General features: G+C 40.2%; 2 protein-coding genes across 5 annotated transcripts in view; both read right to left on the bottom strand.

The window, feature by feature from the left end:
• NCK1 (NCK adaptor protein 1) overlaps window positions 1–26,395 on the bottom strand; it is a 92,853-nt gene extending 66,458 nt beyond the window's left edge. For 2 of the 4 annotated variants that reach the window (XM_082624615.1, XM_082624617.1), the window contains exon 1: window positions 26,273–26,395. The gene's annotated coding sequence lies outside the window, so the exon portion shown is untranslated. Of the gene's footprint in view, window positions 1–25,873; window positions 26,246–26,272 lie in introns of those variants that run through there. The other 2 variants (XM_082624616.1, XM_082624618.1) reach the window with 2 other exon arrangements.
• On the bottom strand, window positions 2,056–2,927 carry LOC309806798 (spliceosome-associated protein CWC15 homolog). Its single transcript, XM_082625760.1, is given in 2 exon segments — window positions 2,056–2,428; window positions 2,432–2,927. Coding segments are annotated over 2 exon segments (693 nt in total). The 5' UTR covers window positions 2,846–2,927; the 3' UTR covers window positions 2,056–2,149.
• Window positions 26,396–27,024: the final 629 nt, after the last annotated feature.

Raw genomic sequence — 27,024 nt, 5'->3', positions numbered from 1 at the left:
CTGTATTGCTCCTTCTTCGGAACCTAAATTCAAGAGTCATTTCTCTTATCATCAGATAAGGCTGACTTAGGTGCCTCTCCACTGAGCTCTTATACAACCTTTTATTTATTTTATTAAGGCACTCAGTGTCCTGTCACTGAAACAGGCTGCTTAAATAATGTCTCCCTACACAGCAAGTTCTTAGATGAACTAGACAAAGTCTCAGTTCATTTTGTATCCTTGGCACCTTAATACATGCATGTGATAATTAAATTTACAGAATCAACATCATAACTTTCAGCTCCCTTCACATGGTGTTCCAGTCCTCAATATAGCATGCCCTTCCTCACTCAGCAAACTCCGGAATATCCTTTATGATCTCATTCATGTTTGTTATTTTTTTCATGTTTGTTTTCTTTGCATCACTTCCCCAGACATCTCTGAGCAGAGTTAGTCAATCCCTTCTCTATGCATCTACCTCTTGTACAGTTCTTATAATTTCCGTACCTCCATATGGCAGAATCCATTAGTTGTCTACCTCTTTATTTGTCCTCTTCTTCCTAAGTAACAGAACTCCCCAACTGGTCTCACCACATGGCAACCACAATAAAAAATTATATTTTAAGCCTCCTTTGGAGTTAAGATGTGACCATGTTAGTCTTATTCTCAAGTAGTAGTCAGTTGCAGCTTGCCTCCTATAACAAGTAAGGCAACCCACCCCTACATCTGGTTTTTACCCAGTGTCCGTAACTCTGGTCTCCAGTATCACGTGTGACTCTGTCAGCCTCTATGATCTTACAAGACATGAATTAAAGATCACCTCAACTATTTCCATATCTAAACCTGGCATAGCCAAGGCTTCAACCCCACTTTGCAAGCTGTACTTCTAGTCCACTACTTCCACAGATAAATTTATCTCATTTTTTAACAAGGCTTTCTTTTTTCTAAATTCTTTCTATTTTATCTTATCATTGCTTTTATACAGCAGGCATATACTACCCATTCTAATATTTTTTTTAAATCAGTTTTAAAATTTGTTAATTCAACGATTATTAAAATTATATGGGTCCCTGAAGATATTGGTGAAGAAAGGTTAATATGACAAAGCCAAAAGATTGTATAGGATATATATGTACCTATTTTGCTATTAAAAAGAAACACATGCTTTTTTTCCCCCTGAAAATCATACTTTTCATCTCATCAACTTTTTTCTTTTCTTTTCCCTTCCTTCCTTCCTTTCTTCCTCCCTCCCTCCCCCTCCCTCCCTCTCTCCCTCTCTCTCTCTCCCTCCCTCCCTTCCTTCCTTTCTTGCATACTTTTGCAGGGTAAAAGTTTCCAAATCTACTTTCAGAATACCATCACTACCACTAAGATAGAAACAATATTTATCACTGTATCACCAGTTCCTAGCATATTAGGCACACAAGGATCTAGTGACTGAGGCTGATGCCACATAAGGATATGTTACCTGTGGCAATGAGGTCAATAGGTAAGATTCTACATTCCCACTTTGTTACAAACTGAGTTACGGGCACTACTCAATTATCAATTCATCAAAAGACAGGAAGAGAAGTAAAAAAAAAAAAAAGTGGTAAACAAAACAAGGAAAAATAAGTCTACTTATAAACTAGATGTAAATGAGTTTAGTTCATTTATAAGATAATAAGAGGTTATCAGATTCGATATAAAAATAAAATACAAAATTCAACTAAAGCTGCTTATAGGAGAGAAAGGCTGAAAATAAATGAAAAAATATTTTGGCAAACATCAACACAAAAAAAAGATGATGTAGCAATCTTAATATCAGACAAAACAATATTATGGCAACATTAATAGGTATGGAGAGGTATTTCAAGTACATATGGAACATTTAAAAAAAAAACTAATCGTGGAGTCACAAAGACAAAAATTTCAAAGAACTTATATCCAAGACCACCTTCTCTGACCACAATATAATGTTGAAATCATCAATAAAACATCTTTTAAATGTTTGGAAACTTAAAAATGGACTCCTAGGCAAAAAATTTTAAAGAAAATCGTAACAGAAATGATAAAATAAGAACCAAGCAACAATAAGAGTATTATGCTATCAAAATGTGGATCTTGGCTTATAGCTCTAATGCATTTTTTTTTACATTTTATAGCCTTTAATTAAGCACATAAAACTGTACTATTTAATATATTTCTCCATGAACTTTTTGTGAAATTCAGATCGCAGCGTATCATTTACAAATCTTTTGTCTTTCTTCTGACCATCTACACCTTTTGCACAGTTCTTGAAAACAACATCATCATCCCACCTTCTTTTAACTTTGAAGTTGGCCTGAGGCTGGGATGGGCCAGTGAGATTAAGGAGAGGGTTTCCACTCAGAATGTTTTCCATACGAATCCTTTCTTCTTCAGCCTTTTGTTCTTGTTCCTTCCTGGCCTGCTCTTCAGCTCTTTCTTTTTAAATTTTTTCCAGCTCCGCAAGAAGAGCTGCAGTATCATCATCATCACTCTCTTCTTCAAAATCTTCATCTTCATCTTCCTCATCTGTTAGAGGGTCGTCTGCATCGAGGTTGGCAGCGGGAATCCGGTCCAACCGAGGCTTCTTTGACACTGAAGAGGAGGTTGTATGTTCTCGGGTTGGCCGGTCTCTGTTTTTTTCTCTTGCAGCAGCTCTCTCTCTCTCTTCCAACTCTCTCCTGAAGTCACGGTTCCGAACTTCTTCAGGGGCATCCTGAGTGGTCTGTCTATATTTTATCTTTGTATGAGAGGGTAGGTCTCTGCTTGAATATTGCTTTGAGAGTTGGCTCAAATCACCTTCTCCTTTTCCTCTCCCCCCTCTTGCAGGTTCAAAAGTTGGCCTAGCTGCTGTTGTCATCTTCTATGAGTCTGCTTTCCTGCTGCCGCTCACTTTGGCCGAGCTCCGAAGCAGTTGCCTCAGATCATACAGACGCCATTATAACTCTTGGCTCCCAGAAACCTCTGCTCTAATGCATTTTTAACAAAAATATAGATGAAATACCCTTAACTAATATTTTTTCAATCAAAAACTGAAAAAAGATGAGAGTAAACATAAAGAAACCATAAGTGTTATTAATCATGTTTTTAAATTTTCTATATTTTGTAATGCTCTGATATGGCAGGGCCTTTAAGACCCAGGGAAGGACTGTCCCTCCCAGGATTACCTAATCCCTAGAGATAGCAAACAGTAAGCCCAAGAGCACATCTTTGATGTACAACCGATGAATCCAGAGCCCATATCCCCAACCATCTCCATCAAAAAACCTCTCACATACCAAGCCAATATTCTCCCTGCCCTAAATCATGCCAGGGTCACTACTAGAAACAACTAGAGACCACCCCTATCACCCAGAGCTATAAATTATTCAAACTATCCAACCGCAGACCTGCTCAAGCTTCCCTACCCTGACTCATCCTTCCCACAGAAACCACAATAAAGGCTCCATACTTTCCCCTTGACTCCTTTTGCCTCCTTGGTGTGGCGTGACTTCTGTTTCTAAGGAACTCTGAGTAAAAACTTCTTCTTTCATGACAGTCATTTCCATGTCTGCGTGTCTTACTCTACCTGATTAAATGGAAAATCAGAAAAAAATATCCCAGAGAAGGGAAGAGTTTCTCAAACTTAATCAAAAAGCATAATCCATAAAGGAAAATAAATAAATAAATATGGAAAAGATTGACGAGTGAGTACATTAAATCCTCTGCTTTCCTTAACATCAGTTGCGAGATAGAACTCACATACAAAATTCACTGATTTTAAGTGTAGAGTTTAATGAGTCTTGACAAATGTATAAAATTGTGAAACCCGCACCACAATCAAGATCTAAAACATTTTCATCACCACTTTCTGGCTCCCTTGTGGCCCTTTACAGTCAATCCTCTCCCCTTTAGCAACTACTAATGCTCTGTCACTATAGTTTGCCTTTTCTTAAATTTCTCATAAATGAATCATACAGTTGATTACATAAAACTTAGAAGTTCTGTTCATCAGATTCCCTATTATAAAAAAAATCATTAACATACTTTTAGAAAATGTTATAAAAAAGCCTTACTAAAAAAGACGAAATTCTAGCAAGATTACGATCACCGCAGAATGCAAACAGCAACTTATCAGACATAGAGCTAAACAGGTGGCATAATGGGGTTGGGACCCTTGCTTTCTGGGAGGTAGCAGAACTGACACTTACTCTAGAAATGGAATTGCCTTCCCTGCCCAAAGTGTCCCTCAACATTTACGGTATAATACCTCTGCCCAGCACCACCATCCAATGGTTTCAAAATGTTTGCTTTACCAAAATGAGACCCATCTTAACCTCACCTCAAACCAAAGGACCAGTCTAATGGGGAAGGAGAAATAATACTAAGCATCTGACCATGGCATACTCTGGTCCTACCACATATCACATCACCAGGAAACTGCCAGACTAACAAAATAACGGAATGGCATATTAAAGGCTCAGCTGAACAGTCGCCCTGCTGGTCTTCCAGGATGACCCAACAACTACGGTGTTATAACCCTATTATGTAGAATGCATGAGTCCAGAAACCAAGAAGTAAAAGCTGGACTAACTAACTCTTTTCACCATCAATCCAAGTAACTCACTTGTGGAATCTGGATTTCCCATACCCACAATTTAAAAGCTTTCCCATATTAGAGGTCCTGAGAGTAACGCTTCTACCAGAAGATACAATAAGGGTTCTACTAAAAGCTACAACCATGGAAGTTAATGGAAGAAAGGGTTCCAGAGGAGGAAGGCATCAAGCACCTCCTTGATGCAGGATGTGTTCTTTGCTGGAATGTTCTTCCCCACCTCTTTATCTGCTTAATTTCAACTCATCCATCCAGTCTCTAAGTAAGTAGAATTCCCTCAGAGAAACCTTTCCCAATCCCTGAATGCTAGGCCTAGGCTAGTCTCTCTCTCCTTTTACATTTTCTCATGGTCCTGAAAGTTTCCTACATAATGGTTATCACAAATGTGTTGGTTGAAAGGTAACTAATGCAAACCTAATTGTACTAACTGAAATGTAATTAAATGAATGGGCACTAAAAAAAGCTAAAACCACTACCTGGGCACTTTGGCCTCCTCATGCTGACAGACCAGCAGGCAAAGAAAGAAAGAAATATACTAGGAATGATTACTGACTCTCATTATCATTAGCAGTTGTTGTACACAATGTAGGTAGGAAGCAGTCTGTCTCAGACTCAGGTTGTTTTCCGTGCTTGGTACTAATAAAGGAAACAGGAAATTGTAGCAACAATGGCCCAAAAAGGACAAGACAACTAAGGGCTCAAGTCCCTCCGGTTTGAAAGTCTAGAGGTCACAAGCAACCTAGAGCAGGTGAACTGCCGGCCGAGCATAAGGGAAATCTAGAATGGGTGGTGAAAGAGGAAAATGATGAATATTAATTAATCCCTGCTTCAAGACCAGTTGCAGCAGTAGGTAGCACCAGCTTGCAGCAACAACCCTTTTTAAATTTCTGTTGAGACTGCAGTGACTCGGCGAAGGATTAGAATCAATGCAGGGTCCAAACAGATCTGAGCAGAGCAAGAGGTGCATTTGTGGTAACTTGTTACAAAGCAAAAACCTTCAAACAGCTAGAATCAAAAGAGAGGCTGGCAGCAAGACACAGATTCTATCAGAAAAATCTTCATCTTCATGCAATCCAACTCTCCTTTGATTCTAGCTGTATTCGTTTCCTAATGCTATGTAACAAACTGCCATAAATTTAGTGATTTAAAACAATACCAATTTGTTAACTTAAAGTTCTGGAGATAAGTTCAAAACAGGTTATACGGAGCTAAAATCAAAGCCTGCATTCCTTCAGGAGGCTCTAGGGGAAAATCCAGTCCAGCTTTTAGAAGCTGCCCACATTCCCTGGCTCCTAGCCAGGTCATCATGACCTCTGCCTTCCACTGTCACATCTCTTTCTTCCTCTCTTTTCTTAAATGAAACAGAGCCAATTTTATTCAAATTCTCCAAAATTTATACTCAACGTATTGTTTCTAAAATGTTTCACCTTTATATAGTAGTTTTATTGTTTCACCTTTCTTTTATATTTTATAGTTTTTCCATTTTCTCTTTCTAAAACTGACACTCCTGCCTTCCTCTTATAAGGCTCCTTGTGATTACACTGGGCACACCCAGATAATTCAGAAAAATCAACCTATCTCCAGAGTTCCTTCTGCTATGCAAGGTAACACAGTCACAGGTTTAGAAGATTAGGATGTATATATCTTTGGGAGACCATTATTCTGCCTACCACACTAGTCATAAGCCAAGGCTAATAGTTACAGGTAGGTTCTGACTTACTTCCCCCCCAGTGTTCACTGTGATTCATTTTCTTTCTGCCCTAAATCTTCTTTAAAGCCATGAAGTGAGACACCACTTGGCAGGCTCTCGTGTGCAGCCCTAAAATGGGGGAGAGAAAGAGAAAGAATTTACCCTGCACTGAGCCAACCGTCAACTGATGGAGAACAAGAACAGATGATACAGTTTACTCCTGTCCATCCCTGAACAGACAAACTGAGAAGCATCTAGATCCTCAAAAGTTCCCACTGGGATTGAGTCCTGATTGCCACAGCACTGAATAACTCAATAACACACTCTTGTATTGGCTTTTCTTCTTTTATTTCATTCACGCTGGCCCCTTGCTCTTGTTCCCTAGGATCATCTGCCAAATAAATTACCTGCACACAACTCCTTGCTTTTAGATTGTTCTCTAGGGGACAGGATGAGGAGGAGACCTGGTTAAGACAGTCAAGTAAAGAGTTTTAGACACAAAAAAAGGAAACATGATTTAATAAAATGAAAGCTATGCACATAGGAGGCTGTCTAGTGTTGACACTATCACTGTATAACTGAGTCAAATCTCTTAACTTCTCTGTTTTAGCAACTGCAGATGAATGGTTTGACTTCCATGATTCTCTGTAATTCCTTTCAGCTCTAAACTTTTATGATACAACAAACAGCGTTATGGATTGGTGAAAGGGGACAGCAGAAAGGCAGAGTTGTGAGTTTATCACCAAAGAGGTAAGCCAAGGAAACTGTTGAAATCAGCCAGTCAGAAGGTAATACAGTGTGGAGAAATTAGAACCAAAAAGCCATGGGGAAATTAGAACCCTCATACACTGCTGGTGGAAATGTAAAATGGTATAGCCACTTTGGAAAATAGTTTGGCAGTTCCTCAAAAGGCCAAACATAGTTACCATATAACCCAGGAATTCCACTCCTAGCTATACACCCAAAAGAAATATATATACTCACATAAAAATTTATAAAATGAAGTTGAACCCTTACCTTACACCATATACTGAAAGAACTCAAAATGGATCAAAGACATAAATGGAAGAACTAGAACCATAAAATCCTTAGAAGAAAACACGGCAAAAGCTTCACAACATTAGACTTGGAAATAATTTCTTAGATCTAACACCAAAAGTACAGGCAACAAAAGAAAAAATAAACTGGACTTCATCAAAATTAAATTCTTTCGTGCGTCAAAGGATACTATCACAGAATGGGAGATAATGTTTGCAAGTCACATATCTGATAAGGAACTGATATCCAGAATATATAAAGAACTCTTACAACTCAACAACAAAAAACCAACCCAATTAAAAAATGGGCAAAGAATTTGAACAGACATTTTTCCAAAGAAGATATACAAATGCCCAACAAGCACAAGATGCTCAACATCACTAATCATTAGGAAAATGCAAATCAAAACCATAATGAAATACCACCTCACACTCATTAGGATGGCTAATCCTATCAAAAAACAGAAAATAACAAGTATTGGTGAAGACACAGATAAACTAGAACCCTTGTGTATTACTGGTAGGAATGTGAAATGGTACAGCCACTGTGGAAAAGTTTGGGGTTCCTCAAAAATTAAAAATATAATCAAGCCATTCGACTTCTAGGTATATACCCAAAAGAAATGAAAGCAGAGTCTTGAATAGATATTTGCACACCCATATTCACTGCAGCATTATTCACAATAACCAAAAAGCAGAAGCAACCAGTGTCCATCAACAGATGAATGGGTAAATAAAATGATATATACAATCAACGGAATATTACCAGCCTTAAAAAGGACATGCTACAATGTGAAGACATTATGCTAAGTGAAATAAGCCAGTCACAAAAGGACAAATATTGTATGATTCTACTTAAATAAGGTTCCTCGAGAGGTCAACTACATAGAGACTGAAAGTATGGTGGTTACCAGGGGCAAAGGGGATGGGAGAATGAGAATTTAGTATTTTATTGATACAGAGTTTCAGTTGAGGAAGATGAAAAAGTTCTGGAAATAGGTGGTGGTGATGGTTGCACAACAATGTGAATACACTTAAAAGCCACAGAACTATACACTTAAAAACAATTAAAATGGTACATTCTGTTATGTATATTTTACCACAATAAAAAAATTTATACATGAATGTTCGTAACAGTATTATTCATAATAGTCAAAAGGGAGAAACAACCCAAATGTCCATCAACTGATGAAAGGATAAATTTGGTACGTCCATACAACAGAATATTATTCAGCAATAATAATAAAGTACTAATGAGTTATAAAGTACTAATACATGCAATAATAAGGTACTAATACATGCTATAACATGGATGAACCTTAAAAACATTATGCTAAGTGGAAGAAGCCAGCCACGAAGGACCACATATTATATGATTCCATTTATATGAAATGCCCAGAATGAAGAAATCTAGAGACAGGAAGTAGATTAATGGTTGTCTAGAAGAACTAGGGGTAGGGGAGGTCAGAGGGTGACAACTAACAGGAGTGGGGTTTCTTTTGAGGGGTGGTGTAAATGTTCTATGTAGTGATGGTTGCAAAACTCTCCAAGTACTAAAAGCTACTGAATTGTATACTTTATTTCAAGGAATTTTTAAATTTCCTCTTTGATTTCATTGTTGACCCACTGGTTTTTTAGTAGCATGTTGTTAAGTCTCCATGTAATCCTTGTTTTCTCGTTTCTCTTTCTGTGGTTGATTTCAGAATTGTATATTTAAATGGGTGAACTGTATGTATGTGAATTATATCTCAATAAAGCTTTTTTTTTTTAAAGCCAACAGGACCCAGTAACTGAATGGAACTGTAAATGAAGCAAAGAGATGAATAAAATATTAACTACAAGAAAAGGGAAACATCATAGTTTGAATTCTTGCTCTGACATTTATTATGTGTGTGACCTTGAGCAAGTTACTTAACCTCTCTGTGCTTTGATAACATCTACTTACAGGGTTGTTGTGAAGACTAAACAAAGTCATACATAAAACACTTAGTACAGTGCCTGCTACATAATCCTCTTTCCCTGCCCTATCCTCCCACCTAATGCTAAAAATTCCACGACCAATTGTAAGAAAGTATAAATTTAGTTATATCTGAATTTTAAGAAATTATGTCTGTTCCAGGTAGCAAATAACCTTAAAGTCACCAATTATATACTACTGGCAAAGCAATTTTCAACTGCTAATTCACTGCAAGTTGAAACCCCAAGGCAAAGGGAAAGATAAACATTAAAAGCTCTATTCACCAATTATCTCTCAGCTTCTTTTTCCCTCCCCCTCCTTCATTTTTAAATACGTCTTTCCTTGCCTACCCACCTTTTTACCCTACCCTTTATTCCAAACTACTACTCTTACTTATAGACTGCTATTGATCATGAAAAGGCAACAATAAGTTACTTTTTTCCATAATAATACATGTTAAGATGGGAGGGGAAAAAAAAAAAAAGATTGGTCATGCAAGCTATGGAACAACCAAACTCCGCCCAGCTAACCTGTCAAAGTTCCCTAAACAAAAAGATAATGAAAAGGAATGCAGGAAAGCTCCCACTTCCCCTTGTGTAAATGGCTCTCTTATTTGATTATCTGGAGACAGAATCCTGTGGCAACTGCAAAAAGGAACTGGAACTTCTCCACACTACCTATGACCAAGTTCCACTACCAAAAGTCAAATACTCTAAGCAGTTAGTACAATTTGACATATAAAACTATATTTCCATTTTAAATATACCTTCATTTCATTTCAATGTTAAATAAGAATTTAATCTCAACCCATTTTAAAGGACATTTCAAAGGAGCACCTGCATTATAAATGCTTCCGGAATAAGATTCAGTAAAAGGATGTGGTTAAGAAGCATAAACAGATGAACTGCCATTGTACTGCTATGATTCTGTATATTTTCAGATCAGAAAACTCCTACTAAAAACTCTTCAAAATAAATTCATAAATGTTATCTCTATATAGGCTTTTAGTACAATTCTAACTTACTGGAACATTTAAAAAGAATATATCTCTAAAGAAAAGATGCTACAGCAAGTTCAGAAGGCTTTTCTTCTTCTACAAACTCCTTAATGCCTTCTTGATGCTTAACGGTATTGTCTTGTATTGTATTTCACTTCAAAACGTTTAATGGACACGTACTAAGAAGAGCAACTACACTACCTGCTTTCAGTATAGTATGTTAATAATCCTCAGGGCGACCTTGTGAAGCAGATATTAATATCACCATTTTATAACCCTCAGGAAAGGTAACATTTCAGACGCTTCAAATGCACATCACAAAGAAGAGCCACACTAGCAGCCGTCCAGCTAAACTTTCTTCTTTCTGGAACTTCCTGGTTTCCTTAACCCCGTATTAAAAAGTGGTTCTCCTCCCTCTCTACCTACTCCCGGTTTCCATATCTGGCTTCTCTTTTTTCCCCCCTTGCTCTTATCAATATATACCCTCTCAGTAGATCACCCATTTTTAGTGCTTCATCTTATCACCTGGGCCCAAATGATTCCCAAATCTGTAATTTCAATTGTGTGCTCTAATCCAAGCTACTGTTCCTCAATATTTCTACATGAAAGTCTTGCTCTCACCACAAACTCAACACACATCAATCCCAACTCACCATTATCTCCAAAACACCAACTCTTCTATCCTCTTTACTCATCTGTTAATTACAAACCACTATCATCCCCTTCACCCAGACTCCCCACTTTAGTCACACGGCAATTTGTGCTGGTTTTTCCTTTGATTCCTGTTCATCCTTTTCTGTTCCATTGACACTGCCACCACTAAAACCCAAGCCCTTAGCAATTCACCTAAATTACCATTAGAAGTCTTGGTTATAATTCACTCCAGTCTCTCCAGTTCAGTCTGTTCTGTATAACAGTCATTCATTCATGCAACACATTTACTGACGACTGTGCTAAGCATTGGCTGGGTGCTGCAGGGATACAACAGTGAGAAAGACATCTCTTTCTAGCAGAGGACACAAGTAAAGCAAACAGAATGTTTTTTCAAATAAAATAGTTATACATTGTGATAAATGCTGTGATAGATGTAAACACAGTGCTATCATAAAGGAAAGAGAATAGGAGAGCTATTTTTGTTTGGGATTTTAGTTAGAGATGGATTTCAAGCTGGTATTGAAGATGAAAAGGAGGGAGTCATCTAAATATTTCGAGTGCTCCAAGCAAAGGAAACTACAAAACACACAGGTTCCAGGAGGAAAAAATGTTTGGCCTGTTATGGGAAATGACCTCGTCTAATGTAGCTTGAGAATAATAAGGGAGAAATGGTACAAAATAAGGTTGGAACAGACATAGGCTAATTTTATTCTATGGGTAACAAGAAGTCATTAAAGGGTTTGAAGCAAGGGAGTTCTAATCTAATATACACTGTGACAGAAACTGATAGTGCTCCTTAATATCCGTGTTCTCTCTTTCATTAGTACACTGCTATACTACATTTCCCAGCCGCCTCTGTAGTTAGGCGGAGTCATGGGGCCCAGTTCTGACCAATGCAATGTAGGTGAAAGTGATACACGCCACTTTTTAGTGGGCCCTAAAATCTTCCTCCATACTTGCTTCCCTTTTCAAGACAGCCTCAAAAGTCATATTGTGATGGTAGTGATAATTTAAAGAGATAGAGTAGCCTGGGCCCCTGAGTTACTGCAGGGAGCAGAGGCATCCCCCCTCCTACTCCATCACACATACACACTATACTGACATGAAAAAGTCATTTAAACTTCCATTGTGTTAAGCCACTAAGATTTGTGCTTATTAAAGCTGTGAGCATATCACGATGAATACAGAAATCTTAACCTTTGACTGCCGTGTAAAGAATTAGTTAACAGGAAAAACAACAGTAGAAATACAAAGACTAGTTGAGACTCAACAACAATAACAACAACAAAAGTTTTAAATACAGGACTTCAACAGACATTTCTCTAAAGATACACAAATGACCAACACGCATAGGAAAGGACAGCTACAATCAAGAAAGGAGGGAGGGAGGGGGGGAGGGAGGGAGGGAAGGAGGGAAAGAGGGAGGGAGGGAGGGAGGAAAGGAGGGAGGGAGGGAGGAAAGGAGGGAAGGAGGGAGGGAGGGAGGGAGGGAAGGAGGGAAGGAGGGAGGGAAGGAGGGAGGGAGGGAGGGAAGGAGGGAAGGAGGGAGGGAGGGAGGAAAGGAGGGAGGGAGGGAAAGAGGGAGGAAAGGAGGGAGGGAGGGAAGGAGGGAGGGAGGGAGGAAAGGAGGGAGGGAAGGAGGGAGGGAGGGAAGGAGGGAGGGAGGGAGGGAGGAAAGGAGGGAGGGAAGGAGGGAGGGAGGGAGGAAGGGAAGGAGGGAGGGAGGGAGGAAGAAAGGGAGGGGGAGGGAGGGGGGAAGGGAGGGAGGGAGGGAGGGAAGGAGGAAAGGAGGGAGGGAAGGAGGGAGGGAGGGAAGGAGGAAGGGAGGGAGGGAAAGAGGGAGGGAGGGAAGGAGGGAGGGAGGGAGGGAAGGAAGAAGGGAGGGAAGGAGGGAGGGAGGGAGGGAAGGAGGAAAGGAGGGAGGGAAGGAGGAAAGGAGGGAGGGAAGGAGGGAAGGAGGGAGGGAGGGAAGGAGGGAGGGAGGGAGGGAGGAAGGGAGGGAGGGAAGGAGGAAGGGAGGGAAGGAGGGAAGGAGGGAGGGAGGGAGGGAGGGATGGTAGTTCCTCAAAGAAAGTATTGCAGTTCCTCCAAAAATTAAATAGAGAATTACCATATGGTCCAGCAATTTCTGAAAAGAGACTTGAACAGATATTTGTACATTCATTGTTCACAGCAGCATTATTCATAATAGCTGAAAGTGGAAGCAACCTAAATATCCATCAATAGATGAATGGATAAACAAAATGTGGTATATATATTCGATGGACTATTACCAGCCTTAAAAAGAAAGGAAATTTTGCACATGTGACAACATGGATGAACCTTGAAGACATTATGCTAAGTGAAATAAAGCAGTCATAAAAAGACAAATGCCAATGACTCCACTAAATGAGATAACTAGAGCAAACTCATAGAAACAGAAAGTAGAATGGTGGTTGCCAGGGGTTGGGGAAATGGGTAGTTGTTTAATGAATGCAAAGTTTCATTTTTGCAAGATGAAAAAGTTCTGGAGATTGGTTGTACAACAATGTGAATAGGGCTTCCCTGGTGGCGCAGTGGCTGAGAGTCCACCTGCTGATGCAGGGAACACAGGTTCGTGCCCTGGTCCGGGGAGATCCCACATGCCGCGGAGCGGCTGGGCCCGTGAGCCATGGCCGCTGAGCATTCGCTTCCGGAGCCTGTGCTCCGCAACGGGAGAGGCCACAACAGTGAGAGGCCCGTGTACCGCAAAAAAAAAAAAAAAAATGAATATACTTAACAATACTGAACTACATACACTTAAAAATGGTTAGAACTGTAAATTTTATGTTATGTGGATTTTACCACAGTTTTTTAGAAGAGCAGTTAATACAAATGTGAATCATTACACTGTATACCTGAAACTAATAAAATGTCAATTATATCTGAAATAAATAACAACAGGAGTCCAAGTAAAAAGATGATGGTAGCTTGGTAGCCCAGACTTGAGTGGTATGGTGACCATGTAGACAGAGAACAGAAGAATCCAAGATGTATTTGGAGTTCGAAGAGACAAGATGGATTAGAAGTGTGGGAAGGAAGGGAATCAGGTATGACACCTGGGTTTTAGCTACTAGGTGAGTGGCAACACCACTGAATGACATGAGAAAGATTGAGGAATGAACTAATGGAGGCAGCAGGGAGAGGGTACAGTTTAAGAGTCAGGAAATCAAGAATTTGTTTTGATTGTTTTCAGCTCAAAACACCTATGGGATATATATACAAGTGGCAAAATCAAGGAAACAGCTTGATGTATTTGGCATATTGTATTTTCCAAAGATGGCTGAGACAATATCTTCAATGCTTCTCTTACTATGTAATTTAGACACCACCTCTTAATGGGGGAGACAACTTCCCTCCCCTTGAATATTGGTAGGCTTATTACTATGCAGAAGTGAAGCTATGCAACTTCCAAGGCTGTCATAAAAGTGTTACAGCTTCTACTGGACACCCTCAAGAGGCTTGTTCTTGGAACCCAGCCATCATGCTATCATGAAGCCCAAGCAGCCTACGTAGAGATCTATATGGAGAGGAACCAAGGCCCCTAACCCAGGGGTCCCCAACCCCCGGGCCACGGACCAGTACCGGTCCACAGCCTGTTAGGAACCAGGCCACACAGCAGGAGGTGAGTGGCAAGCAAGCAAAGCTTCGTCCGCTGCTCTCCATCACTCGCATGACCGCCTGAACCATCCCCACCACCCCCACCCCGGTCCGTGGAAAAATTGTCTTACACGAAACCAGTCCCTGGTGCCAAAAAGGTTGGGGACCACTGCCCTAGCCCATAGCCAGCCAAGGAGCTCACAGTCAACTGTTAACAACAATTTGTCAGCAGTATGAGCAAGCAACCCTAGATGATACCACTTGGAACAGAGACAAGCCATCTCCACCCAAGTCCTGCCTAAATGTAGATCTATGAGCAGAAGAAAAATGATTATTGTTTTAAACCACTCAGTTTTGGAGTGTTTTTACACAGTAGTAGATAATGGATACAATAAATGACTCTGGAGCTCAGAGCAGAGGTCTTGCCTGAGCAAGAGGTCAGCCACGTATCAATACTATTTAAAATCATAGGCTTAAACAAGATCACCTAAGGGAGAGTACAAGAGAGAAGTAATTCCAGAATGAAGCTCTAAACTCCAATATAAAAAGCTAAGCAAACAAAAGACATCACTAATTCAACTTCAAACTCTTTGCCAACTGCCTAATTAAGAGATACAGACATAAGGTGTTTTATTAGTTTCATTGTCATAAAACTACCAGGGCCGCCTCACCTGTTCAAATCCAGACTTACTGCTCTTTCATCTGATAACCAGTTAGCATTAAGAAAATTCTCTTTATCACCTTAGGAATCCCTTGTCCCTCTAGAATTTGATTTCCTGTCTCCTGTAATGCTCACCTTCCTCTTTCACTGAAGTTTACTCCTTCCTTTTGGTAGGTGGAGCAAATCACGCAATAGCTTTCTGAGAAGGAAGTGAGGAAGAGAAATTTTTGGAGACCTTACACGTCTTAAAATGCCTACATTCTATACTTGTACTTAATAATTTGGATGGGTAAAGAAATCTAGCTTGGAAATCATTTCCCTCAGAATTTGAGGGCCTTGCTCACTGTCTTCTGGCTTGTGAGGATGCAGTTGAGAATACTCAATCTCTGAAGTCGAGGGACCCATTTCTCCCCCTCCAGAAGCTTAGAGTCCCATGTATTCCAAAATTTCACAATGAAATATCTCGGTGTCTGTGTGTACTGGTTATTAAGCTACTGTCCTAGACTTCAAACCTACTCTTCTCTACTCTGCTTTGTAATGCTGAGGGGCTGGAACCCTGCAAATCACAGTTCTTTGCTAGCTGGCTTCCTGTTAGACTCTGCCTAAAAGGGACACTAGAAAGACACTGGAAGATTGAAGGAGGGAACAGGGAGATACTCCTTCAGCTCAGTATCAACTGTCAACCTTCAATCTGGAAACAGCAATGGTTCCAGCATCAGCAATTGGTTTCAGCTAGCAACTTTTTGCTTGCTTTTGTGTTTTTCCTGCCATTCCCAAACCAGCCTTATCAAGTCTCCTAAAATACTTATACTTCCTGAGCAGGCAGCAACTCCTCAGAAGTTTGAGTTCCAGTTCCTCAGGGCCACTCTTCAAGCTTCTAAATTCCAATAATTCCAATCTCTTCTCTTTGTTCTCCCAACCCTAGGGGCTAATTACTTCCTATAGTTAATTATCTTTGTGATACCTGAGAGTTGCCTTATTGCCTTTTCAGTTCTCCAATTACCTAATCTATTATAGGTTCTGAGGGCTGCTATAACAAAGTAACACAAACTGGGTTGGCTTAGAAACAGAAATCCATCTCACAGTTCTAGAGGCCACAAGTCTGAAATCAAAGTATTGGCCATGCTCTGTCTGAAGGTATTAGTTAGGATCTGTTCCAGGCCTCTCTCTTAGCTTCTGGTAGTCTCAGGCATTCCTTGGCTTGTACATGGCCATCTTCCCTCTGTGCATGCCTGTGTCCAAATTTGTCTAAATTTCCCTACTGTTTTTAAAGAACACCAGTCACAATGGCTTAAGGGACACTCTAATGCCCTTACTTTAACTTGATTACCTCTGAAAAGACGCTATTTCCAAACAAGGTCACATTCTAAGGTACCACAGGTTAGGGCTTCAACATATCTTTTTGCAGGGACACAACTCAACCCATAACATCTGGCTAAACAATTATTTATACTACACAATTCTGTTATAAGTAGTATGGTCTCCATTTTCCTGACTAGACCCTAATTCAAAGTACATTTATCTGTTTTCATCCATTTTCCTTGAGAACCCAGAAGGCTTCTTAATATGCAAAATGATATTCCTCAACTTCGGGTATTTTTCTTGAATATTTCACTGTTATTTCTTTTCCACTCTTTTCTCTGTTCTCTCTTACCAACACTTCTGTTGCTTAGAAGTTGATCTCCTGGACTGACCTTTGAATTACATATATTTTTTTACCTGTTTTCCATCTTTTCCTCCACTTTATGCAAGGTCTCCTCTACGTTAACTTCCATTCTTTTATTTTCTTCTTACTGTTACCCTAATTTTCAAGAGCTCTTTTTTTAGTTCTTATTGCTCCAAATTCTTTTTTTCTATTTGTTTTGGTCTCTTATATTAAAAGCTTTCCTCATGAACCTGGTGATCCTTGACTGTCTTGTTCATATTTAAAACTAGGGCCCTAAAAACTGATTGTGAATAACTTCAGAGTTTTTCTCCTTGGTTCTACTAAGAGAATCATCCTCTAAGTTCCTACTTGATGGTCAGGATTCTGGGACCCCAAGAGGAGAAGGGACCTCAATAAGGGTTCTAACACTGAGCACATTCAGTTAATCCAGGTGTTTACTGTAAGATAACTGGTCTTCGATTACATTAGTATCTACCCCGCTCTTAGAGACGCTGTATTTTATCCGCTGCAGAGGATAAATCTTCAGTCTTCTGCTGCCGCAGTAAAGAGGGCAGTCACTTAGCTATACAAATTGACAAAGAGATCCAGGCTCATGCTGCCTTTCTGTTGTTGTTTTGTAATAGCTTACTGAGATATAACTCAAATTCTACATAAGTGATCAATTTAAAGCATACGATTCAATGATTTTTAGTACATTGTCGTGCAACCATCATCACAATCAATTTTAGAACATTTTCATCACACCAAAAAAGAAACCCGTACCCTTGAGCAGTCATTTCCCATTTCCCTCTAATCTCCCCTATTCCCAGCCCTAGGCAACCACTAATTTACTCCCTATCTCTATAGATTTGTATTTTCTGGACATTTCATACAAATAAAATCATACAATATGTGGTCTTTTGTGACTGGCTTCTTTCACATAAGCATACTGTCAAGGTTCATTCATGTTATAACACGTATGAGTACTTCATTGCTGTTTATCGCAATATGCATTTTATTTACCTACTATTAGTTGATGGACATCTGGGCCGTTTCTACTTTTTTGCTATTATGATTAACTGAGCTGGCTTCTTAAACAGACTTTCAAGCTATCCTATTTTTAGCACCACTCTCAGCCCCTCTTCCACAAGAATACCTGATGCTGCCAATTCCTGAGCCTGAGGATTCTTTTCCATTTTTCCTACTGCCAGTTTAGGATTGAACATTTTTAAATCTACTAAAATGTTTCTATCGGGCTGTTGTTTTCCAGCTTCCAAATTTCATTGCTTCTTCCATTCTCTTTACCTATGTAGTTTATTTCCTATAACAATGCAATTCCTGTTTCTCCCACCCTGCCACGTGGCTTACGTTAATTCTCTCTCTCGTTTCTGACTGATATCAGGTGGACAAATACAACCCCACACACACACATATATACGCACACTTACACATATATATGTATATGTATATTACTGCCTGGAACAGCTTCTTGTCTGGAGCCAATTTATTGTGCCAGTTATGATTTACCAACTACAGAGAGAGCTGATGAAAACTGCTCATTTAAAACATGACTTGGGCCTGTTCTCAATGCCCCTTTCCCCATTCTTCAAAGTATACGCACTTATGTTATAGACTTAGATGACAAGAAAAAGAACAATGCACACGTACACTCATTATGCGTTGTGATTTATTCCTTCAGTATTTTGCTTTTCCTACTTCTTGAGATTTTACATTAAAAAATCTCATATCTCTGATAATAGAGTATATCCTACCAATTCTTAGTCATAACTTCCATGATATGCACTGAACTAAATTAAAACAAATAGCTTCAGGAAGTTCCAAGATTGTAAACTGAAGCCTGAGTGGGAGTAAAAGTAGTAGTAGTCTAGAAGCTTTATTAAAGGAAATCAGAACCATTACAACCAGAACAAGGTAGGCAAACCTTTTCTGTAAAGGGCCAGATAGTAAATGTTTTAGTCTTTACGGGCCACACAGTCTCTGCCACATATTATTTTTTTACAACCCTTTAAAAATGTAAAATCATTCTGATTGGTTGGTTACTCCACTCTGAACTAGGGCTCACCAGATATAATTAAAGATCTGCATACCCTACCAAAAGTAGGGGAATGAGAAGTCCAATCCCTCAAACCAAAAAAACTGGTGGCCAAACTTTCAGACCTCAAGCAGATTTGAGTTTTCCTTCATGAACCTGACCCAAGAGGAAAACACCTCCTGCACATCAATCAGGGTTTTCTCAAAAAATGGCTCACTTAGGCCACCATGCAATGAAATTCAAAGTCTTCAGGTCCCCATCAATTCAGACTTTCACTCACTAGATAACATCCAAGAATCGATTACTGACACCTGAAGTAAGCCTCCAACATAAAAGCTGGAGACCAATTTAGAAGGAACACAGGCTGCAAAAAAAAAATGTTTTAAAAAAAGCTATTTATAGCCTCAGAAATTAGAGAAGACAATGCATCCATGACAGAAGCACAAGATGCTCTCTATAAAAGAGAATCTTTAAGAGAACAAAAAGAACTCCTGGGAAATCAAAATCTTCACAGCAAAAGATGAAAAATTCAACAGAAGGCTTAGGAAATAAAGTTAAGAAAGCCTCCCATATAAAATAGAGCCAAAAGACTAGGAGTGAAAAGTAAGAGAAAAAGCGAGTATCAGAGGACTAGTCTAAGAGATCCAAACAAAGAACAGAAGTTTCACAGAGAGAGATACAAAAGGGAGGAGAGTAAACCACTGTAATGGACTGAACTGTGTCCCCTCAAAATTTATATGTTGAAGCCCTAGCCCCCAGTGTGACGGTATTTGGAGATACAGCCTTCAGGAGGTAGTTATGGTTAAATGAGGTCATAAGGGTGGGGCCCTAATCCAACAGGATTGGTATCCTCAAAATAAGAGGAGGAAAGGTACAGTTCTCTCCATGGAAGGCCTTGTAAAGGACACACTGAGAAGGCAGCTGTCTACAAGCCAAGAAGAGAACTCATCAGAAACCAACCCTGACGGTACCTTGATCTTGGACTTCTAGCCTCCAAAACTGTGAGAAAATTAGTATCTGTTCTTTAAACCACACAGTCTATGGTACTTTGTTATGGCAGCCCTAGCAGATTAATCCAACCATCAATAAAAAAATTCAAGAATATTTCCCAGGACTGATGAACATAATTTGGCAGATCTGGAGGACACAACGAATAATACCTAAGGAAACACACAAAAATATATGTATGCCAAGTCACACCCTCATGAAATTTACAAAATTCCAGAAAGGCAAAAAACAGGATCAGGAATCAGAATGTCTTCAGAATTCTTAAATGGGCCACAATCTAGAAAACAATGGAGAGATGCCTTTAGAATTCAGAAGGGAAATTATTTCCAACCTACAACTCCTTACCCAACCAACCAAATCAGTGGGAAGACCAAAAATAAATAAATAAATAAATAAAGGGGGTTTTATTAACACAGATCTCAACTTTTCACAGTAATCTACTGTGGGATATACCCCATCAAAAGAAGGTGTCAAAATAATAAAAAAAAATTTTTTTTAAAGAATTACATGATTCACAGGAAATAAGAGAGTTAAGGCAAAGGGAATCACTAGCTTTATGGTAAAGGGAGAAATCCCAGGAAACTACTATGGACCAGCCAGAGAACTGGTTCAATCAGGTTCAAAAACTGGTAGAAAGGGACTTCCCTGGTAGTGCAGTGGTTAAGAATCCACCTGCCAATGCAGGGGACATGGGTTCGAGCCCTGGTCCAGGAAGATCCCACATGCCGCAGAGCAACTAAGCCCGTGCACCACAACTACTGAGCCTGCACTCGAGAGCCCGCGTGCCACAACTACTGAGTCCACATGCTGCAACTACTGAAGCCCACGTACCTAGAGCCAGTGCTCCGCAAACAGAGAAGCCACCACAATGAGAAGCCCGCACACCACAATGAAGAGTAGCCTCCGCTTGCTGCAACTAGAGAAAGCATGCATGCAGCAATGAAGACCCAATGCAGCCAAAAAATTGAAAAAAAAAAAAACTGGTAGACAAAAACAGAGCAATTCTACTCCCACGTATATATACTCAAAAGAAATGAGGGTGTATGTCCACTAAAAGACTTGTAAGTAAATGTTCATAGCTGCTTCATTCACAACAGCTAAAAAAAATGAAGTATATCAAACATCCATTAATGGTGAATTTTTTTTTAATGTATATATTCATCCAACAAAATACTGCCGTCAGTGAAAAAGACCAACTACTGCTGTACCCAACATCATGGGTGAGTCTCACAAACACAATGTTAAGTAAAAGCAGCCATTCACAAAAGTATATACTGTATGGTTCCACTTATATTAAGTTCAAGAACAGGCAAAAATAACCTATGGTGATATAGGTCAAAATGGTGATTACTTTGCGGGGGCGGGGGGAGGGACGGCGGGGAGGAGATACAGATTGGGAGGACCCATGAGAGAGCCTTCTGAAGCACTAGGAACGTTCTTTACCTTGATCTGGGTAATGGGCCTATGTCTACAATTGGAAAAATTCATTTGGGATACACTGAAATTTGGCCACTTTTCAATTTTAAAAAACATGATACTTTCTCTAAACAAGTTTTTAAAGAAATTAATGGAACTTTCAATTGGATCCCACAACAGAAATTAATCAAAAGGAAAATTTTCTAAGGTCTTATATACAAAGATCTTTATTTCAAAGTTATTTATAATAGGAAAAAAACTGGAAATAACACTTAATAAATGAGTGTCATGTAAATTCTGGATTTCTCTGGTGTGGGACAGAAATTATTATTCGGTGTCTTTCTGTTACTAGCAGCCAAACTTAATACTTATTAACCCAAAGAAGCCATCTGCCAGAGGGAAGAGCATGTTCACAGGCTCCAAGGCAAAAAAGAGCTTGGCTATTCAAGGCCCAAAGAGCAGCCTAATGGAAAAAGATAATGGCAAGAAATGCAGCTAGAAGCTGGCAAAAGCCAAATCATGGAAGGCTTTATAGGGCTTTCTAAGAATATGTAAAAATAAATGTAAAAAAACATAGAAAAACTAAAGTATTTGGGTTGGCCACAAAGTTCATTCGGGTTTTTCCAAACAAACTTTTTGGCCAACCCAAAATCTGACTTCCTAGGTCAGCAAAAATTTGGGGTTGGGGGGTTGGGGGGGTGGAGGAGGTTGTACAGGAAGTATTCTAAATGTTTCTAAAAATAAAAATGTTGCTTAAAAACATATAGTATCTGGAAGTGATCAAGCATTTCCAAAAACCTTTCCAGTGCCTTGTTTAATTAATAAAATGTTTCTACAATATAGCTGGAATACTCAAAAAATACAGGGAACATTAAATTCTTTGTTATATTTATTATTTGAATTGATCCAAATGCAACATGATTTTGAAGCATGCATGTACTGAAAGTTTGGGAAGGCTGATTCATTAAAAAAAAAAAAAAAAAAAAAAACTTTTTCAATGCACCCGTTTTTTAAAAGATCTCTCCAAGCCATACTCTCACTGCTTTATTCAACTGGTCTGTTTGAACAAAAGCAGAAATTATTCATACCATACTTAAGGAGTGCTCCAATTCAGCACTCCTTAGGTACAATTTCAGGAAAAAAGAACAAGAGAATCAGTGTTTCCACAGTTTATTTTAGCAGATAATTATTTAAACAAATAAGAATAAGCCATTATAAACAACCAAACAATAAAACAAAAATAGTTTCTAATTTGTTTCAGGCCAAAAAAGTACAGCATACCCTCCAGAGATATTTCACCTGATAGTCTTCTGTGCTGTCTTATACCATTCAACTCTTGCTACATCAATGTAATAAAAATACCAAGGAAACCCTATGCTGCTGGTATTAACAGAAACTTTAAAGTTAAGAGGGGAAAAAAACGTGAAGAACAAATATATAAAAGCTCTCTAACTCCCCAAATGGAACAAATGGTTTACAGAATGTTTTGCTCAATAAGCAGATTGCTCAATAATCTGGTTCTTGACAGATGAACAAAACGACAAAATAGCAAAATGTAAAAGCGTTATTGTTCTATCAAAAAGAGAAAAAGAACATTTAGTTAGGTCAATAAACTTAGTCACCTAATAAGTCATTGTTCACATCTACTTTCAAGGATCCCAAAGATTCAGTCTCTTTTATCAAGAGAATCAAACAAACTAAAATCTAACAGTGAAACTTCTAAGAGATTCATTTTTAGTGAGTCATAGGACTCAACAGTGGACATGACAGTATTATTTTTGTTAAAGCTGTTAATACATCCAACAAGCTAGAAGTCTCTATGTAGACTTTAAATCACTGTTTCAATGACTCAAACAATGCAAGTCATGAAGGTTCCCCTGCCCTCATACAGAAGTTTTGAATCTATATGAGAAGGCATTAAGACACAAAATGCAAAGTAATGTGAAGCAAACAATACAAAATGACATTGCGAGAGATGAAAAGAAGTATAGTTTCATAGAATACACAATATATTTTTTTTAATATACGCAACTTGAGTTAGGAAGTCAAGCAGGAAATCAAGGTTTGAGTCTCAGCTCTGCCACCATCACTAGGTGAATTTTAGTGCAGTTAGGCTGTATGGATTACATTTTCCCTATCTATAAGACAGAAGGTTGGATTCCAACGCTCCCACAATATTGTTCCATAGTATTATGATACAAGTCCACATAAGATTAAAAACCAAAGGAATGATAAAACAGTAAGGGCAGTGCGTTCAGAGGAAAGTGACAACACAGAGAACAGAAAGATCTGGAAAGTTGCACTAAAGGACCAAAAATGAAACTTCAACAAAATTTGCCTTCATTTGCCACTTAATTTAAGGAGGAAAATTCCTTTTAAAGAACGCAGGCTATACATAGGCAAAGTCTCAACAGATACCAAGGTAGAAAAATACAAAGTCTAAATGAGAACAAGAGATTGGGTTGGTTAGGGTGGACAGCTCCTATAGAGAATTAGTGCCATCATTAGAAAAAACAGGTTTTGAGCAGATTGTTAGAAGGCTGGGAATTCTGAACTATACTCTGTAAATAACAGGGAACTATTGCTGGTTTAACAGTGAGGGCGTTGGAAGCATTATTTTAAGAACAGGCAGAAGGCAGGACATACTGAGTAGGGAGAAAAGACAGGCAGAAAACCCAGTTAAAAGCTAGTGGGAAGGAACAGATATCTGAAAGAAATTTCAGAAAATGGTTGACAAAAACTGGTCAACGTTAAGTTATGTGGATAGAGGAAGTCAAAGACAAAACCAAGGTTTATGTCTGGGTAATTTAAGGCATGATAAAATCACCAAAACAAAGTCAGCATATGGAATCAGTTTTGAAGGGAAGACTATAAATTCTATCTTTCTGGGGCTTCCCTGGTGGCGCAGTGGTTGAGAGTCCGCCTGGCGATGCAGGGGAAGCGGGTTCATGCCCCGGTCCGGGAAGATCCCACATGCCGCGGAGCGGCTAGGCCCGTGAGCCATGGCCACTGAGCCTGCACGTCCGGAGCCTGTGCTCCACAATGGGAGAGGCCACAACAGTGAGAAGCTCACGTACCGCAAAAAAAAAAAAAATTAAAATTAAAAAATAATAATAATAAATTCTATCTTTCAAATAAAGTGAGCATCCAAACAGAATTGTTGCCTTATTAAATAATCTTTAAATGTCATTTGTGGCCCTGTCAGCTGTCTTCCTAAAACAGCACAGCAAAGTATTCACGGAGAATTTGTTAAATGCTTAGTAATTTCAAGAGTTTCCTCCAATTCTACTTATTGACCAAATAACTAAATAATCATTTAGTCTTCTGGTGTAGGTAGACAACATTTGGTATTTTTTCATATTATAAAGGTGAGTAAATTGTAAAAATTATTAATTAAACTATAAGAGGAAAAAAATGGACTGCAACTGTATTTATCAATTCTTCCTGACATGTGATTTATAACAATAATCACATCAAATCTACCTTGAGTTTTGGCAGGAAAGTTCTCAAAGGTTCAAAAGAAAAATGAACCCAGTGGCATAAAGCATCATTCAATATCTAACAAAATGTTCGAAGCTTTATTTACATGGACCTGAAAGCACTGGTAACATCTGGACTAAAGATAATGCTTAGAAAAACAGAGCAAACAATTTAAAATTTAATACATGAACAAGCACAGCTGAGAAATCTTGAACATTCTGCAAACTGTTCACAGATGACAATTTTCCAAAGAAGAAAATCCCAAAGTTTGTGATCAAGATGAAATAAAACTAATATTAATCAACCAATGCATAGTTCTTGAGTTTCTATCAAACTTTGAATGGGATGCCTGTTTAAGAGCCGAACCTTATTGACAATTACCGAACAAAACCTTCTTGGATTATTTCCCCATTGACTCTGTGAACTCGCTGAAGGTTGAGACTTTAGGCACAGTGCTTTCCAAGTGCTTAATAAATTGTACAGTTGGTCTTTCATAAATCTACCAAAGTAAGATTTTTAGCAATGAATACCTCTTGCAACACCCGTTCTGACCGGACACTGAGTGAGCTTCTTTGCTCACCACCCAAGATGGGGTTGGAAATTTCTCCTTAACCTTATTCTTTCATAACTCCCATGGTTTCTCACCAAATCTAACGGGTAGAATTATTTTCAGGTGACTAGTTCATTCGTTCGACACTAATTAGGCGTCTATAATGTCAGAGTTCTCAGCCCCGAACAAAATCCAGCTTCCCGAGCTTCTTACGGCAAATTTAACTTTCATGGACACACATAAGAAAGGTTACAAAACAACTATCGAGATACATTTTCTTTTTTTACCGAATATATTACAACTCAAGTCAAAAGCTCATAGCCCAAGCAACTCGCGTACGAATCTACAGCAGGTCCATAAGATTAAAATAACCCAGCTTTCCCGAGGAGGAGGGAAACGGCTGGGGGTGGGAGGAGGGGCGGGAGGCGCATCCCGAGGACATCCACCCTCCGCACAAGGAACGGCTCCCTCCCCCTCCTCTCGGGCTGGAGGTGAGCGCGCCCCTTCCCTCCACTACCACGTCCCTACCTTCGCGGCCGCGGATTGCGCCACAACAGCCGACAGGACTTTTGGGGAGGAAAAGAAACGGGGAAGGGCGCGCGCCTCTAACTCGACCTCCCAGCCTCGCGGGGGCGGCCAGCCGCGGCGTTCACCCCGACCCGACGTTCCGGGGATGGACCGGGAGGCCGCGGGGCCGCGCCGCCCGGGGCAGTGGCCGGAGGGTCGCGCGGAACTCCGAGGCAAACGCCCAGGCCCGGCCGAGCGGCCTCCCCGCCCCCTCCGGCTCAGCTCCGGGCCGGCAGACGGCGCCCCGGGGGCTAACTTCGCCGGGGAAGAGGAAGCACCGCGGCAAGTAACAGGCTATGTGGATTCCCGGGGCAAGGAAAGGCTGTTCTGTGCGTCAGCCTGCCGGCACAACCGTCTCACCTCCCTTCTGCCGAGCCCGGGTGGCCCCAGCTCACTGGAGGAGGGCACCGGGACGCCGCCGCGGCCGCCGCGATGGCCGTTACGGCACGAGGCCTCCGCTCAGCCGCCGCGTAGCTCTGAAGAGAGGGGCGGGGCGCGCGTGTCGGGAGGGCGGGGCTGCAGCGCTGACTGGTCGCGAGGCCGTGGGCGGATCCGCGCGGGCAGGAAACCACCTCCCTGCCCAATCTGATAGGCTCAGTCTCCCCTTCCACTGACGCGAAAGCCGTCTGCGCCGCGCTGGGATTGGGCGGGCCCCCTTGTCAATCAAGCGCTGTGCTGGGTGTGGAGCGAGCTGAGGCGGCTCCGCGGAGAGGGAGTGAGAACGCAAGAAGCGCCCTGCTTGACCCTGAGTCTTGTTGCTTTTGTCTCCCCGGCTGTTCTGGCTTATTACTCTGGGCCTTCCTCCTCAGCGCCACAGGAGACTCTACGGCAGAAATGACTGCTTCCCGAGTTCAGCCCCGACTGCTCTGGGAGCTTCTTTCTGGTTTCTGCACCAGAAGGTCTTGCCAACGGAAGGTTCTTAGGGGCGGGGAGCGAAAAAGAAAAAACAAACAAAAAGGCCTGGAAATGGGGACCTGAGAGAAAAATGTAAGACATATGCTTAATTTGAGCCGCAAACCGAAATAAGCTGAGTCTGAGGGCCTTCAAAGTACCCTGGTTCGTGGGTAGCGTCCCGTCTTGGCTGCGGTAGCCTTGCTGTGAGGGGGACAGTG

This window comes from Mesoplodon mirus, assembly GCF_964341445.2.
Source record: "Mesoplodon mirus genome assembly, chromosome: 6".
Lineage (NCBI taxonomy): Eukaryota > Metazoa > Chordata > Mammalia > Artiodactyla > Ziphiidae > Mesoplodon > Mesoplodon mirus.
This window is presented reverse-complemented; position numbering and strand designations above follow the sequence as displayed.